This window comes from Macrosteles quadrilineatus, unplaced genomic scaffold, assembly GCF_028750875.1.
Source record: "Macrosteles quadrilineatus isolate MER2022 unplaced genomic scaffold, UCM_ALF_1.0 Scaffold_7__1_contigs__length_78375512, whole genome shotgun sequence".
Taxonomy (NCBI): Eukaryota; Metazoa; Arthropoda; class Insecta; order Hemiptera; family Cicadellidae; genus Macrosteles; species Macrosteles quadrilineatus.
In genome coordinates, this window is record NW_026542600.1 from 58,406,934 (window position 1) to 58,425,043 (window position 18,110).

General features: G+C 36.2%; 1 protein-coding gene across 1 annotated transcript in view; it reads right to left on the reverse strand.

The window, feature by feature from the left end:
- Positions 1-15,112, reverse strand: part of LOC128997971 (deubiquitinating protein VCPIP1-like) — an 83,334-nt gene extending 68,222 nt beyond the window's left edge. Inside the window, exons 1-3 of the mRNA XM_054423844.1 lie at positions 14,965-15,112; positions 7,514-7,993; positions 5,343-5,490 (exon numbers count right to left, since the gene is read on the reverse strand). Of these exons, the coding sequence (XP_054279819.1) occupies positions 5,343-5,490; positions 7,514-7,993; positions 14,965-14,966 (630 nt within the window). The 5' untranslated portion in view covers positions 14,967-15,112. The remainder of the gene's footprint in view (positions 1-5,342; positions 5,491-7,513; positions 7,994-14,964) is intronic.
- Positions 15,113-18,110: the final 2,998 nt, after the last annotated feature.

The window sequence follows — 18,110 nt, forward strand, 5'->3', positions numbered from 1 at the left end:
CTGTTAAGATTCATTAATTCCTTTTAAATATGAAAAATCATAAGGTTAACATGGGAAACTCCAGAGCCACTGGGGCGAAGCTCGAATGCCCTATCATAAAAAAAATTACTCAGTTTTCCTATTTAATGCCCAAAGAATCGGTGTATCGAATTTCAGCCTCCTAGGTAAATGGGAAGTGGGAGAATTAGTGATGATGAGTGAGTGAGAGTGAGTGTGTCAGTGAGGGCTTTGCCTTTTATGAGTATACATAGCACATTCAACCAGCTGTTAGTTAAAACAAATTATATTGGACTAAAACAAATCGATGATTACAAAGAATACTTTAAAAAATAATTTGAACATCCTACTACTGTATTTTACTATGCATATTTAATTAATCTGCCATCCTCGTACCGACGAATTAAATGTATTAATGGTGAGCATTACACATAGTATAAATAAGTCAACCATAAGTATGGATTTGAATTTTCTTCCAAATGCTGAATTTGTGTCACAAATGCTGAATGTTACAGCTGTTATGTAAGCAAATATGTTGTACTAAAAGCTAGCTAGAAGCATTGACTATTGGAGAAGGTTAGCATCGGCTGCTAGACCTTTTAAAAACTTAAACTTAATTTATAAAAAACTGGGACACTAATTTTAAATTATGGCTTTGAAATTTCCTAGTTCTCAAAATTGTCTTTCTTTCAACACAAAACTAATGAAAATCCATCGACTGGTTTATTCAGAATCGTGAAAAAACCCCATTTACGTTTTAATAATATATATGATAGTTTGGACAGGTTTCAACCCTTCCGAGGCGTAATACATTTACACAGTTTATATTTAGACTACATTATAACTCATAAAATAGTTCTACAATTAAATGGATCTCCTTTTACAAACGTATATAATAACCAGAAATTTTCAGATCGTCCTTGCGTGTATTTTATGCCACAAATTTTGACGAAAGGCTATACCTATTTACAGTGTTGACCAAACAGTTGGCAAGAAGCATTAATAGATAAGCTATGTACCAAATATGATAATTTTAGCTCTATTCTAATTATGACAAAACACGAAGTAACTAAAAGCGAGTTTTGTTGGTGTAGTAAGCGTTGCAGGAGGTCTACTTTACACTGAATCGATGTTAACTTTTATTGCTTTTGATCTTCTGGCACTGTTGACTCAGCGAAACTGAACTTGTATTTTACCGTATTTCGTTATATTAAAACTGCTGTTGCATTAGGTCAAATTCCCAATAAGTCAATTCCTTTAACATAGACCACGTTTTTAGCTCGGACTGTATTATTTGACTTACTGGGACTTTTGACCTACAGACACTGCAAACATTGTAGTTTTTGACCTAGCGGCACAGGTATAAATTATTTGATCTTCCGGGACTGTTGACTTCCAGCAACATTCCCACTTGCGAACTGGTCATTGGTGAGATTCCCCTGTTGTTAGGAAAACTATGCTGTTATAAAAGTAAACAATATTGTTATGAACAACTCTTCAAGTCCCAATCACTAATCCAATCCCAATCCCAATCCACTAATCCCAATGAACCCTAACTTGCGAACCGGGTCATTGGTGAGATTCCCCTGTTGTTAGGAAAACTATGCTGTTATAATACTGTTATGAACAACTCTTCAATCCTAAGAGTTGTACTGAAACCGCTACATTAAAAAATTGTCATAGGTAAAATATTTAAATTGTATAAGCCTATTAATTAGTTATTATCTGTAAAGGAAATTATGAAGAGATCTGAAAAATGGATTGAGTGAATCATATCAAGATATCAAAATTCATTTCTCTGGCCCTGGGCTAATTTTCATGACGATACGTTTTACTTATACGTAAAATCGTAAAATAGTCCAACGATTAAGATTGCTCAGTAGCTTACATGTTTTGATGTTGTGAAGACAACATTCTGAAAGCTTACAACTCGTCAAAAACACAATTAAAAGATACACAACAAGAACATAAAAAACATTAATAATGTACATATACAGAAACATTTAGATATTGCTAGCTATCCTGATACTACTTATTTAGTCTGTCGCGTGGGATTGGTCACGTCACGTTGTCTCCTCTCCTACTGTTATCACTCATGTTATCAGATCATCTATCAGCTGTTCTTGAATGTAGAATCGTAGTGAGAACAGAACTGTAATTTTTTGTTAAAAATGTGGTCTTTACACTGTTTGTCATTACAAATTTTATAAATTTCAAACTCCTACAGCGTGTCAAGTTTGCTACCTTTCTCACAGAAATTTATATTTTCCAAACCATCGTCAATGCTGCTCATTGAGTGATTTCAGTCAACCAGATGTTGGGCAAAGACCGATTCCTTTTTTAACATTTTTGGAGTTGTCTGTGTTCCTTGTAACGGCTTTCAAATCAAGAACAACCATATTTTCTGTGATAATAATAAAATCAGCATGCATTTCAGATCTGTGGATGACACCATTTGTCTTATTAGTTTTTATGATTTTTCGTGCGATCTGAGCTTTTCACTTATCTGGCCTTGCTGTGGCCTGTTAAGGTTGGATAATCGATACTCCATTATATGCACCATTTTTATATTTTTTATGTTCCAGGTTGTGCTTGTTTTAATTGTGTATTTGACGAGTTACAAGCTTTAGTGTTATCTTTGCAACGAATCATGTTGCCTAAGCTGCTGAGCAATCTTAATCGATGGACAATTTGACGGAGATACATAAAGCCTATTATTGACATATCAAGATAGCCTAAAAATGAAGAAATGAAATTAAATTCAACTCTGGCCTAAGCAAGTTTTTGGTCCCCCACTTTTTTCCCTAAATAGTAAATTTTACAGAGGACGGAAAAACATCTGCTTTGGTTATTTGAGCAATTAATTTTTGGATTTAGTAAATGGTAGCAGCCTACAAAAACTAACATGTTTAACTATGTAGTAAATAAATGATCATCTGGCATTCATGCCTTGCAGATGATGTCCAAGGTTTGCAACTTGGAAACTCTTAGGATAATCTATTATTCTCTAATTCATTTTATCCATGTTTTGCCTCCTGGATTGATAAAGAGTAATAGTAATAATAATAGGCTAAATACCTTATTTACGTCTTCAATCCTAGTAGTCTTTTAGCGAATTTCCCTATAGGGAAGTAGCTATTACCGTAGGTGGCACGGTAAGACCTAGACCCGGGACCGATTTACTTTTTCATTTTGATGTCCCCAGAGGCCATTCGTTCAAATTTTTATATATATATACGTCCGTGAACGCGATAACTTGAGTAATTTTTGTCCGATTTTGATGAAATTTGGTTTAAAGGTGTAAAGCGGGATAAACTTGAATGAGTTCGCGAACCAGCACGATCGGACCATGGGAACGGGGCTTTACGGGGGGTTTTATGGGGTAAAAATTGGTTTTTCTCACTTTTGACCCTCATAACACAAAATTTCCCGATTTCTCTTTGGACCTTTTTAAAGAGCTTAAAAAAACAAATAATTTAGTATATAAAAGTATTTTTGTTCGATTATTAGTAACGGAGAAAATTTAAAAAATTGTAAATTTAAAATTCCCATGTTATTCTTATGGAGAATATTGTCAAATGTTGTAGTTTGCTTGTTTATGGATATATTTTGATCAAACTTGGCAAATTTATTTATTTTGTACTAAGCTATCAATATTTTACTCAAAAACACACTTTATTAGTTTCCTTGTAGCAGCAAACCTAGGTACTCGTTAAACCTAATGTTATAAAATATATTTAACTGAAAATCAATTCAGACAAATGGAAATTCGCTTAGTCGGCAGGTTTGCTGCGGCGGGGGTATTTATGATTACTATAGTTTCGGAGCTAACAGCTCCATTGTCAAATCTTCTTGTCTTGTTATATTACTGTTGATAGCATTGGTCATTGTTGAATTTCACATGTAGACATACACACACACACAAAACATTTATATATACAAGCAACATTGAAATTTAATATTTTAGCCGGCCTAAACAAAAGTGACTAGCGTTGTGGTTGTACGGACCGGTACACTGACTGACCAATGCTGGAATGTTGTGAAATTCAACAATGACCAATGCTATCAACAGTAATTTAACAAGACAAGAAGATTTGACAATGGAGCTGTTAGCTCCGAAACTATAGTAATCATAAAAAGACTACTAGGATTGAAGACGTAATTAAGGCATTTAGCCTATTATTATTACTATTATTCTAATTCATTCCCACATATCCTATGGGATCGCCATTTATGGAGCAACAACTAGGGCAAATTTGGATAAAATACTTATAAAACAAGACGTAAATATATTAGAGTGATCATGAAATTAAAAAGAACAGATTCAGTTAAAAATATCTTTCCCTGAATTGGGTATGTTAACAGTTTAAAGTTTGTATATTTATGAGACAATTATTTTTGCAAAACAATTTCATTTATTATCCACTGCAAGTAAATATAACACACGCTTTCAAATTAACCTTCCTAGACATAATTTAGAATTCTACACCAAAAAGCCTTCATATGCAGGATTAAAATTTCTTCAAAAATTACCTATTTGACTTAAAAAATAAAATAATACAGATTCAAAAGCCTACTAAAAGACTTATTCATAGATAAGAAACCCATTTTATTCTATCAAAGAATTCTTAAATTGTAATCTCGAAATGTTCATTTGAAAACCAGATACTACCTAGTTTTACTCTGTCGTAACCTTTTAAGATTTTGTGATTTTTAAAGTTATAGCACTCATTTTTAGTTTTACAATAGGCTATAGAACCTTTGTAATGAATGATTTTAATTATTTAGTTTAAATTTTTTTGTTTATGTTAGTTTAATGACGCTATTCAAGACATATTGTCTAAACTAACTTGAATAAAGAATATTTGATTGATTGATTGATTGATGTTATTTAAGCTTTATGTACCTAATCTCCAATCAAACATTTGTTGAGTTTACTGACACATAACCTGAGTTGATTCACATCACAGATTTACCTATTGTATAATTTCAGAACAAAATGCATACCAGCTCAGCAGATTCTCCCAGAATATTTTAGTAGGCCTATCTTAGCTACGCAGTATGAATTTGAAACAATAATTGAGTCATAGAACTAAAATAAACAAACATTTTCAAGGTTGGGATTAAATGTCAGTTGGATATTTAAAATATCACCGAGGATCTGTATTTTAGCAGGGACTGGTTTATGAAAAAAAATATAAATAATATGTTCATTACCGGTACAAAAAATGTAACAATTCATTTTTGTTTAAAATATTTATCCCATAGGCCTTACATAGGTATTTATTTACTATTTGCATTCTCAAACATTAAAATTAGGCAACACTTTATATAAAAAGTCAAACCTCATAAGTGTCAAGATGATCCTTGAAGTGTTTCTTCAAGTTGACCCGCAGAGGGTGCCAGAACAACTCGCGGCCAACTAGAGCTCTTGAGACAGCATGTACCAAGCAATGGCCGTCACCATCCGCATGTAAGGGTACAAGGGTGTCACTGCAATCATGTCAAATGCGTTTTAGGCCTATATAGAGATTTACAAGTTATTCATAAGCCTACTTTTTTACAACATTAATATAGGCCTAGCTTTATTGAATGAAACATGCTTGGGATTAACTATTCCAGTGAATAAAGGTCACTTTAGTAGCTTGTCAGTTTGTTCTTGAAGTGGGTTTGTAGGTTTTTTGCTTTAGGTGTAGTGGTGTGCGATTTTGATTCGATTCAGCATGCATCAAAATCCCTATGAGTCGACTTGGCCCAGATTCATAGGAAAAACTATTGCACCGATTAAATCCCAATCCCAATGCATAAATAAAACTAATTTAGGCCTCCAAAATGAGTTTTAGATAGGGATGTGTCGCTTATCGATACCACTGATACTTGGACATTGGTATCAGCATCAAGAATTGATTGCTAAAAGTCGATTCCGATACTCCGATACCGACAGCGACAGATATTTTATTTTAACATTTTTATTTATTAGCTACCTATTTGTTTTGTAATCACGGCTAACAACTTTAGTAGCCAACTTGGAACTATTTAGTTCAAAACAGCCACAGTGCCTTTGTTTAGCTTCAGCTGTTTTCTCTGCAGATGATATTATATTGCACAACACAATCTACAATTTCAAGATGTCAAGACAGTCAGAATTATTCAGTCTCAGACAACCGGCGCGATAATAGATCCATATTTTATCTAACCTATCTACCTAGTTAAAGAGTTTGGTGAAGTTTTAAGTGCTACTGGTATTATAACATAGTGCATTGATTGAAAAATATCATACTCATAGTCCATGTCGATTTTGTAATATTATAATGAATGGTGAATGTTGATAATCTAAGAAAAATCAATGTATGTAATGAGAGTTCTCATTGGTCAAGAGGCGACGCTGCACTGCCATTTCAGCCAATCGACGTTCGAGTTTGAAGAGAGCAAATGACGATTGCTTTGACGTCCTTTTTTGTGAGTCTATTGTGGGAAAGGTATCGATAAATTTTGAGAACTGATATGTAGGACGTGTTTGTTGATAAAGAGTATAAAATTAGGTTACAAGTTTAAAACAGTGTGATTTTCTTGTGTCTCCCAAAGACCTAGATTCGACGTTCAATCTGGCATAGTTAACTGAATCTTGAGCTATGGCTTTATAATATTGTAATAAAAACATACGATTTCTTCCGATTATATCGATATGAATATTTTTGGGTCAAAACATCGATTGTTCCGATCCATCTTTGCCACCCCTTCATGAAGGTTATAGACGTAAGAGCCAGGCCGGCCGGTTCTTTAATATTTTTCATTGAAATGGCGACCATACAAAGTAGGTATCTTAAGCCAAGTATGAATGGGTATGAGTGTAGGATGAGTGGCACGATCTTGTAGTCTTGTTTGTGACTAAGGCTGACATATTCCTTAGACACAGCTGTTAATTAATAACCCTAAGAGCTTTTTTAATGGCAACTAAGGGACCTACAGTTTATAGTGGAATCCTAACCACATTCTTGCCTTGGTATTAACGGATTGGTCTAATTATCAGGACAGTACTGGGGATAGTCATAGTACTCACTAGTGCGGACGTTAATCCACACCAGAGAGTTGCATCCACAGTGCATGCCTATAAATATCCACAATTTGTGACCTCCTAGTAGCTGGATTACAGGACGACGCCACCGTCCTAGTCACTCTTTGTATCATCGGGAACATACTTAAACACTTTTGTTACTAATTATATAAAACTATGAAATTTTTATTTTAAGCACCCGAAGAAACATATTTTGCTGCACAGTGCACACGATTCTTTGCCTTTCTTTCTTTATAGTTATAAGCTTTTTATGTTTAACCAAACATCTTTAATGGTAGGCCTACTGTTGATACAGCCATATTAGAAACTTAAGGCTGCATTTCATGAATCAGTTTGGATCTTGAGCACAAAGAGGTTTTAGTAAATTGTTTGATAGTAATAGTGTTAATATATGAGCTGCACATTTAGTTAGGTCTAAAGCTTTGACTACAAATAACTTACATATTTTCGTTGTACGGCAGTAGCAGAGCTAGAGTGTCTGCCAGGTAGCTAGCACTACCGCTTTCATCTCTCCCGTAACCGCTGATGTTCAAATGTCTCTCCTCGATACTGAAGCATCTGTCTCCAAATACACTACAGTCGAAGGTTGTCATCTGTAAGAGCTCTTTCAGTGGCTTCGCCTTCCCTGTCTCCTTGTCCATCCCATGACTCGTCAGCAAATGGGACAACAGCTTGTGATGGTAGTTTGAGACTCCAAGCACTTTTATAGTCTCAGGAGAGGCCCTGATGTGGTTTGATGTCTGAGTGTCTGTCACCAGGCTTATCATATTGGTTTCTAAGCCCTCCACGGGTTTTTTATCAAGCAAATTCTCAACATTGTGTGTCTGTCCACATCCCCAACATACCACTTTTGTCAAATCGGCTGGGAAGATAATACGGTAGTGACAGTACTCGTCTAAACATGTGCTGTAGAACATGCTCCTGTAAAAAAAAAAGATTTCCAGTTACTTGAAGACGTACCAGTGTCAGAGACTCTAGAGGCTATTTGTAGGTGATAATTTTGACTAAGATTAGATAGACCTAGGGTTAGATAGAGCCTCCATAAAAAAGAGGATGATTATGACTTTCGGAACTTACCAGGGGGGGATCCCACGTAATGTTTTAAAGTTCAAAATAAGTGAAGTTTTTATAGAATTTTTATAAACTAGAACTCTCTTACTTACATTTTGGGATTTTTGTAAAACTTGTTTGAAAATGCCTAAAAACGCATACCGGTAGCCTACATTGTATGTTTTTAAAAGTTTGAGCTAGAATTTTTTATTTGCTAACTTAAGTTAGGCCTATATATTTTTAAAACAATCATGAAAATATCTTGGCTTTCATTTTAAATGAGGCATAAGGCTTAAGTTATGTTAACAATGCTATTGAAAAAATCTTTTAGCGGAATCAAAAAGCAAATGGGGCAAGCTAAATTAGTCTCTGGTCTGACTGGTGAGCGATGAGCAGAGAGAGACCATGCTTTATTAATGTTGCAACAGTCTTGAGTGTTAAACACAAAATTTTATCCAAATAGGAAATAAAACTTCTACATAGTATAACTCATAAGCTATTATTACAGGGTGGTAACAATATTTAAACTTAAGTTTCCAGTTATATCCTTATTATATTTAAGGTGTTTGAAGATTAGGCCCAAAGCCAATTGCAGTACTAGGCCTAGGGTAGGCTACATGTGTGCAAAAAAATTTTCAATTTTCTTAAAAATGTCAAAATCCTGGACATTATAAACTTAAAGATTTGCCAATAATCCCCCCTTGGCGTTTTTTGACTACGCAAAAAGAGGACGTGTCCAGGATAAGGACGTCTGGGATCCCTATAACCTTAAGATAATGAAAACATTGTGCCATTTGATTGAATGGTAAACTCGTTAAGTCTCTTAATACAAGTTGATTTTTTCACATAGTGTTTTGATCTTGGACCTGCGAAACGTTATCACCAGTTTACTACTTGACGACAAAAATGTGTAAAGGTATTACTATTAATAAAATTATGTTAAGAAAGAAAATGTATTAGCATTTAATATACAACAGCAATGCAATAACTGAAAGCATTGGTGCAGACAGTGGTTAGTGTTCAAATACAAAACTGAAAATATCTTCATATTTATTGATAATGGGTTATAAACCTCTAGAAAATGAACTGCATTCTATAAACGGCTTTGCAACACGAGATTTAGAATCTAATTGAAACAAAACTATCATCGTACAAACAAAATACACACTTGCCCTAGGATAATAGGAACACAAGAGAGGAAAGGTAGTGTAAACCTCAGTTGACTCTTATTTCAAGACGGTTAACTTAACTTAGTTGTACTGTGATCAAATCCATATAACACACATGAGACATTATATGGCAACTAACTTACAGATCTGTATTTAACTGTAGACCTTGACTTGCCTACTTTGATATTCAATGTTTTCTCTAGGTCAATAGGGCTCTAAGTTACATTACCTCACCATTAATTGTCAGTAAAGGTAACTAGCCAAGTAGTAGGCCTATAACTAAAAGTAGGCCTGCTCTATTTATGATACCTTTCTTAGTACTCTCTTAGTCTCTTGTGTACTTATCATCAATTTCTACAATTTTTTATAGGCCTACTTAACTTAATGGGCCCTAACGTAAGCCTAACTACTTTAAGTTAGAGAACAATTTTTTACATTCAAGGCAAACAAAACTTTATCAATTAATCCCTTAGAGCATAGGCCTAAGTGGCCTACAACACCTAAGAACCTAGAGCAAAGACTACTAGAGATTGGGCTACTAAAATCCTGACCCTGGTGGAAATGATCACGCAGCCTTGGTAATGTCCGTCAGTCAACTGAACAGTGAGGTGAGTCAATCTTTGCCCTCTTGGCACTCATCGTATGTTTGTAGAATAAAGGCTAGGCATCTCTAATCCCCGCACCCTAGACTTTTTTAGGGACTCTTTATCAAGTGTACGATGGGAAAATGTGCTGTCAACCAGAGGTGAAATGTGTAGTTTTGAACAGTTTTTTGAGTTCTTTCGGGATATTGTTGATGCTTTCTTTCCAGTTTCTGAGCAGAGATTTAAGAATAAGAAAAGAAGCCCAAAGCCCAAGGTTAAATATGGAGACTGGTATACACCTGAACTCAAGGATCTTATGTTTGCCCTTAAGGATAGGTTTAGGGAAGACAATGAGGTCGCAACCTGGAGGATGTACTTGGCTCTTAAGAAACAGTACAAGGGAAGGATGGAGCTAGCCAAGAAAGCTTATAATGCCAAGTGTATTGAGGAGGCCCCAAACAGGTGCAAGGCTGCCTGGGACCTTGTGAATATTCACCGTACAGCACCCAAACGTGAGGTTGTTTTTGCCAGCCCGGACGACTTTAACAACTTTTTCTGCGATTCTGTGAGGGACATTGTTGATCGCCTGCCCCCATGCGTCGTCGATCCGGTTGACTTGTTGGCAGACAGAGTTCCGACCCGAGACAATGTGCGGTTGAATACCTGGAGACTTGCCACTCCTGAATCCATCAAGTCTATTGTAGGAAGTTTTAAACCCTCTACCAGCCAGGATGTCTATGGTATGTCCCCCAACCTCATCAAGACCATTATTGGTGAAATAGATGCTCCCTTGTTCTTCTGTATTAATGATTGTCTTCAGATGGGATTTTTTCCAGATAGTCAGAAGGTCTCGAAAACTGTTCCTGTGTTCAAGAAGGGGGATGTGACAAGCCTTTCGAGCTACAGGCCAATTTCCATAGTACCAGTTTTTGGGAAGGTGATGGAGGCGGTCATTAAACCCCAAGTGGAGGACTTTTTTGAGGAGAACAAACTCCTCACTGAAATGCAATTTGGTTTTCGTCGTGGAAAATCTACGGCTGCCGCTAGCAGTGGCTGCAGTGGCAGAACGAGTCAGTGCTGCTTTTGAAGACCATCGCTCAACCACACTTACTCACTGCGATCTGAGCTGTGCCTTCAACACTGTGTCTCATGAGGTGCTCCTTAAGAAGCTCTACTTCTACGGGCTGGACGGAGTCGTCCTATCTACTCTTCGATTCTACTTTCTAGATCGTACACAGATGGTGACTTTGGCAGGTGCTTCCTCCTCTTGCAGAGCTGTGGAGCATGGAGTTTCTCAAGGATCCATTTTAGGACCGCTTTTATTCATAATTGTGATGAATGACCTGGATGATGATGGCGGTACCCTTCTTTTTGCGGACGACAACACCCTCCTGGTTCAAAATCTTCAGGAAATAAATGAAGATATGGAGCTTCGACTGCGTAACGCTTCAGCCTGGTTTGTAGCAAACCGTTTGGAACCAGCTGAACCCTGACAAGACCCAGAGGATGGTTTGCTGTCTGGCTCACATTCCTCCTGTAGATCAGAGCCAAGTTAAGCTCTTGGGAATTGTATTGAACATAGGCTAGGTTGGGATCAGCACATCGACCAGACTATAAATAGACTCTCTCGTGTCTGCGCCCTCCTTCTCAAGCTGAGATCATCTGTGACTGAGGACTACCTTAAAATGGTCTACTTTGCTTTATTCCATTGCCACGTTACATATGGACTGCTTTTGTGGGGACATTCTCCAGGCACAGTAGAGATTCTCAAGATTCTGAAAAGGGCCTTAAGAATCATCACCTTTAGTGACAGACGGGCTCATAGTAGGCCCCTTTTTGTGAGACTAGGAATACCTAGGTACTGTCTTCGGTCATTACGTTCTCCTGTGCCTTCTTTATGTTTGGGATAAACATAGAGACCTTACGTCCCGTGCCATGGTCCATCCCTACAACACCAGGCAGAGAAACATGCTGGATGTTCCCCGCGTTAGGTTCTCTAAGACAGCTGCTACATACCAAATTCAGGGGCTTAAGTTCTTTAACAAACTGCCAATGGTCATTAGGGGCTGGAAAAGGGGTTATCTCAAAAAAAAGCTAATGTCGCTAATTAAAGAGAGAGCCTACTACAGCATCTTTGAGTTCATGGATGATAAGGAAATAGCAAACATGCGGTAGCCATCTTTTCCATCATCCCTGAAAGTAATTTTTAACTTGTATATATGTATATATATTGATTTTTTATATCTAAACGGTTTTACACGTTGTGGACTTATTTTTCTTTTGTGCGTGTAAAAGAAATGTTTTATTTTTTTGTCGAGACACAATCTATCCCTTTTTTGGGTAAAAGATGAAGAAGGAGCAAGTAAGTAGGCCTAAGTAAGTAAGTTCTTATTCCAGTTTATGTAGCCTTTTGTAGGGATAACTTATAAGTCTGAGTAACTTAGGCCTAAGTATAAGGGTAACTTAGGCCTATAGGGTAACATAGACCTAAGTATAGGGGTAACTTAGGCATAAGTACAAGGAATGTCGGTAATTGTGTTGCCAGTCAACGCAAAAAAAATATTTTTGTTATCTAACTTAACTTACCTAACATATTTGTTTTCAACCCTGATTACAAAAATTATAGTCATTTTTGGCAGAAAAGCAGTTTTCCCGGAAAAGCGGAAAAGTTACCGGTACCGTACTTAAAAACTTTTTTGTCCAAAATCCATGTTGTGAGTAACTTAGGCCTGAGGTACTCAAATTGTGTGGAATTTCAAAACCATTTTAACAGTATATTTTTCATTAACATCAGGCAATTAATAACCGCAAAATGTTAGGATAAGTTAGTTTAGGTTTTAATTAACCTAAGTTAATAGCCTAACTTAAACTAACCTAACCAAACCAAACAACAAAATGTTAGGTTAGGTAAGGTTGGCTTAGTTTAGTTTACTTAAGAAGTTAGGCCTACTACAGCATCTTTGAGTTCATGAATGATAAGGAAATAGCAAACATGCGGTAGCCATCTTTTCCATCATCCCTGGAAGTCATTATAATATTGTAGGTCTATATATGTACCTATATATATATTGATTTTTTATATCTTAACGGTTTTACACGTTGTGAAACATTTTTTCTTTTGTGCGTGTAAAAGAAATGTTTTTTTTTTATTTTTGTCGAGACGCATTCTATCCCTAAGTTTGGGTAAAAGATGAAGAAGGAGGGAGTAAGTAAGTAGGTTGGTTAATTGAAACCCAAACTAGGCCTAGCCCAATGCTTTGTTAGATTAGTTTAGGTTATTTAGTTAACGTAGCCTAGTTAAACCTAACCTAAACTAAGTTAAGCTAAGTTAACCTAAACTAACATTTTGCTGGCTTTTGCAAGGTTATTGATTGTTGGATCGTAATGGAAAATACACCGTTGAATTCATCATGAAATTCTGCACAATTTTGAGTGCTCACAAAATGACTTTTGGGCAGACTAGGCTATTCGTAAAATTCCTAACATATCATTTTTGGAATCAGCACTAAAAATTTAACAATAAAAAAATATTTTTTAGAGCGTTGACTGGAGGTTGATATAATTACTTGAATGTCACACGCAACTTAGGCCTAATTAACCTAAGGCGCATCAGGTTAATATAGGCCTAGGTCTAAGTTAGGCATAGGCTACTTATCTCTAAGATCACTAAATTGGTCAACCTTCAGATCAGGGTCGCCAACCATCCCGATTCTGTCAGGACAATCAGACCTTCTGGCCCATCCCAATTTTATCCCTAACCAAAGGTGACAACGCTTGCAGCTGCAGATAGCCAAGGCTAACAAAGATAAATAGGGATGAGCGATAAATCACAGACTGTGATTTTGTCACCGATATTTTTAAGTCGCAGTCACAGTCTGTGACACGATATCAAAAGTAGCAGCTACCAGAGTCACAGTCTCTGTTCACCATTTGCAGTCGCAGTCGCAGCTTTTTAGTTCAAAATATCGACTGTAGAAGCGCGAGCAGCGCTGTGACTGAGCGAGTCACACTCTGTTCCCCAGTCGCAGTCACAGGCTTTTAGTTCAAAATATCGACTGTAGGAGCGCTGTGACTGGGCTGTATCCGCCGTCCTTGTAAGTGCTGCTCTCTGTATCCTTCGGATTTTGAGCGAACTACTGTACTTTGAGCGGGCTTTGCACCCTATATCGTCAACAGCGCGAGATCACAGTAGCAGTCATTCGGGGTTTGGAGCAGTCACAGTCACAGTCGCAGTCACAAGTAGCTGGTTAGCCGTTCGAGTGATGCACGCCAATGGCATCGTCACAGTTTCGTAGTTTTGAGTATCACCGCACGGAGCGCCACCGTAGCATATATCGCTGTGACTAGTCACCGATATTTTTAACCGATATTTCTTTGTCACAGTCACAGTTCCGAGTGATATTTTAAAGTCACTGATATTCTCATCCCTAAAGATAAATAGCATAGGCTAATTACTTTTGTTATAGGCTAGGCCTAATAGGCCTACTGTAAGTTACTATGGAAGTGTGCCTGTAGGAATAGGCCTAACTCCTCTTTGTTGCCTACAGTATTGGTTTCAGGGGATTGTTAACCTAGTTTATGGGATGTTTGCTAAAACTGTATTTGGGTACACTTCCATATCTGTTGGCACAAACAACCAAATGAGTAATATTGATTATTCGATTGTTTAATTCGATATATCGTTTGGTTAGTTAGGTTAGGTTAACCTTACCTAACTAACCGAACGATTTATCGATCGATATTATCATTCGGTTGTTTGTGCCAACAGATAGGCCTATGGAAGTGTACCCTGTATTTTGGAAGTAGGCCTAGGTCTACCCTACTGCTCTTATAGATAATATTGGAATCAAGGTATTGTTATCGATACTTGGGCTACACTGTATAGGGAATAGGCCTATGTTGGATTGGTCTAACTTGCTAGAAGTTAGTAGAAGATATGCCTAGGCCCGGGATACACAATCTGACCAGTGTAGAGGAATAGGTAGACCTAGGCCTATCATTAAAATGGACAAACAACAAACGTGAATTGTAAATGCCCTCTCCAAAAGCATTCTATAGCTGCCTATCTAAGTTAACAAAAGATACTCACATATTGCAAGAGTCTAAGAGTTACTTTACTTTTAGTAAAACGTTAAATTTTCATTATTGGTGATCGTCATGCTCCAGGGAAGGAAATGGATAAATGGAACAAATTTTGGAGGGACTAGTAGAGTAGTAGAGCCGGTAAAGGTATGGTTATGGAGAGACGGAGAGTGGAGTGAGGACGAGGACGAGGAGAGGACTGAGACTGAGGGGAGAGTTCGAAACGAAACAAGTGAAGTGAGGAGTGGGGAGTGAGTTAGTGTGGTGAGAGAGAGAGCAGAGAGGACTGAGGAGAGAGGTAGAGGTTCAAGAATCAGGACTCAGGGTTGAGATTTTAACTTTAGCTTTATTTTTTTAAGCAGGCTTTGGTTTAATAGACCAGGCAACCTCATTGTACACTGAGTAATTTTAGTTTTTTTTTTTTTTTTTTTTTTTTAAAGTAAAGGAAGTAAAAAAAGAACTAAGAAAGGAAGAAAAAAGAAGAAAAAGAAAACTCTTCTTTTATTTAGTAAGCATTTTCCCTCTTTTAGCGAATTTCCCTATAGGGAAGTAGCTACTGTATTGCCGTAGGTGGCACGGTAAGACATATTGCCTTTGATGTCCCCAGAGGCCCAAAACACCATACGTAAAAAAAACAATATATATATATATATATATATATATATATATATATATATATATATATATATTAATTCGGAACATCTGTCTCCAAATTCAGAAGAGAAATGAAATAGATCAAATGAAAATCCCGGAATAGCTCATTATTTTTTACTCTCTGTATTCCTTTAATTCTTCTTTGCGTTATCTTCATTTGAATTCATTCTATCACCCTGCCAATGACATATTGAACGCTTTTGAACAAAAAGAATATGCCTGGGCGACCTTCATTGATCTCAGCAAAGCGTTTGACTGTGTCGACCATGATGTCCTGCTCCATAAGTTGGAATTTTATGGTGTTCAAATTAATGCTTTAAAACTGCTGAAGACATATTTTGTAACCGAAGACAGATGGTTTTCAGTGGGGGTCGGTGGTCCGCAGTTGCCTTAAGCAACTGTGGGGTACCACAAGGCTCTGTCTTGGGCCCTCTGCTATTCTTAATCTCTATAAATGATCTTCCATCCAGTCTCAAATGTAACACATACCTTTATGCTGATGACACAACTTTGCTTACACACAGCAGAGATTTAGAATCTCTTGAGCTTGAGGCAAAAAACTCAGTAAAGGTAGCAGCAGAATGGTTCTCTGCGAATAGCTTTCTGTTAAACGATGAGAAAACCCAAACTGTTGTCTTTGGACTTCGTAAAATTCCTGAAGCACAATGTGATAAGGTCAAAGTTGTTAAGTTTTTGGGTGTTTATGTGGATCAACTCCTGTCATGGTCATATCATGTTGAACATCTCTGTACTAGACTAAGTAGATTGACATTTCTTTTTAGAAAACTCAATGATGTTGTTCCTTTTGACTATATAAAAACTGCCTATTTTGCACTTTTCCAATCAGCTCTTAATTATGGAATAATCTTTTGGGGCAGCAGCCCTTACATCACTGATGTTCTTTTAATACAAAAAAAGGTGTCAGGATCATGGCAAATGCCAATCACAAGGAACACTGCAGACCAATTTTTGTAGATTTTAAGATTTTGACCGTTGTTAATTTATTTTTATATAACATTTTGTTGACTAGTTTTAAGAACCTGAAATCCCACACTCTTAGGGGTGATGTACACAAGTTTAATACTAGGAATAGAGGTAAAATTGACATCCCTTATGTTAGACTTGAAAAAATGAAATCTTATTATGAAGTACTGGGACTCAAATGCCTAAATAAACTCCCCAAGGAAATACTGTTATTGAACAACAAAGCCTTCAAAAATAAAATTCTTCTGTGGCTGACTGTACACCCTTTTTATGGGCTGGGAGAATTTTTTGAATGTTCAACCAAAGAACTCATAATCTAGTCACTGCCTTGTTCTAAGTATTTTTTTTTCACTAAATTATATCTTGTTATCTATTTTTTCTGTAAGTATACCGTAGTCTTCACTGTGCCATCTAAATGACCTTAGTATCTATTTGATTTTTTTGTTTATGCCTTATTTGTTATGTGCTGTAATTTATCTTTGACTTGTGTTTTTGCAGCATGTATTCAACTTTTTTGACGTATCCTAATGCATGTACATGTCTAATGGAATAAAATATTGATTCTGATACTGATTCTGAATGCATTACTTGTTCAAATGTTTGTTTGTATACCTTTTGTTTGCATAGTTGCATACTTGATTTGATATCTTTGTGTTGTCTCATTAAAGTAGTAGCATGTCACTTGATGATTGGAACTTATAATTATTATTGTCTCATGAATTTGTTGAGTCTGAATTTAATGTATTTATTAAGAGCATTTTCATAATCTTTCGGCATTATTGTACTTGCATTTAACGGATTATTAAACTGCAAAATATTTATGGTAAATATATTATAGTTGTAATTTTGTTATTAATTGATTGTATATTATGGTTTTTATTTATTTACAATCTAGCTGTCTTGATTGTTATTATTGACTTACATTGTAAAAAATGGTGGAACCGTTGATAGTAAATTAATAAATATTTATGTCTATTTTTAAAAAAATGACTGAAACTTAGGTTACATTATTATTGGCAAAAATGCATATGCACATCAACATTTATGTGGCTATGGGAATAAGTTGGGAAACGTTTGCAGAAAACACTAAAAAATGCAATCTTCTAAAAAATTAAAAATATTTACAAAAAAAGTTGTATTGTACCGAACTGTTCCTAACACAGTAAAAATGTCTTAGTTACATAAGGTCTTGGTGAGTCTTTTTAATTAATTGAAAATTATGACTGTTAGAAGTCTTAAAAAAGGCTCCTGTAAAACCGGTACTTGACAATTGCTTGATTTCGAGTTCGAGCCACGGTACACTTGTTAAAAAATTCAACAATATATTAACATAATAAGCTCTCTTTCACACATCATGATTAGTAAACGGCATAAGTTAGGCAGAACGGAAGAACGGAAGAACGGCGGTATTTGTTTACCATAAACGCCTGCAACAATGCGCTGCAAACCACGTGACATGTAGCTAAATGAACCGTAGAGTAAGTGAGCCGTCTTCTATTTTTGTAATATTTGTAA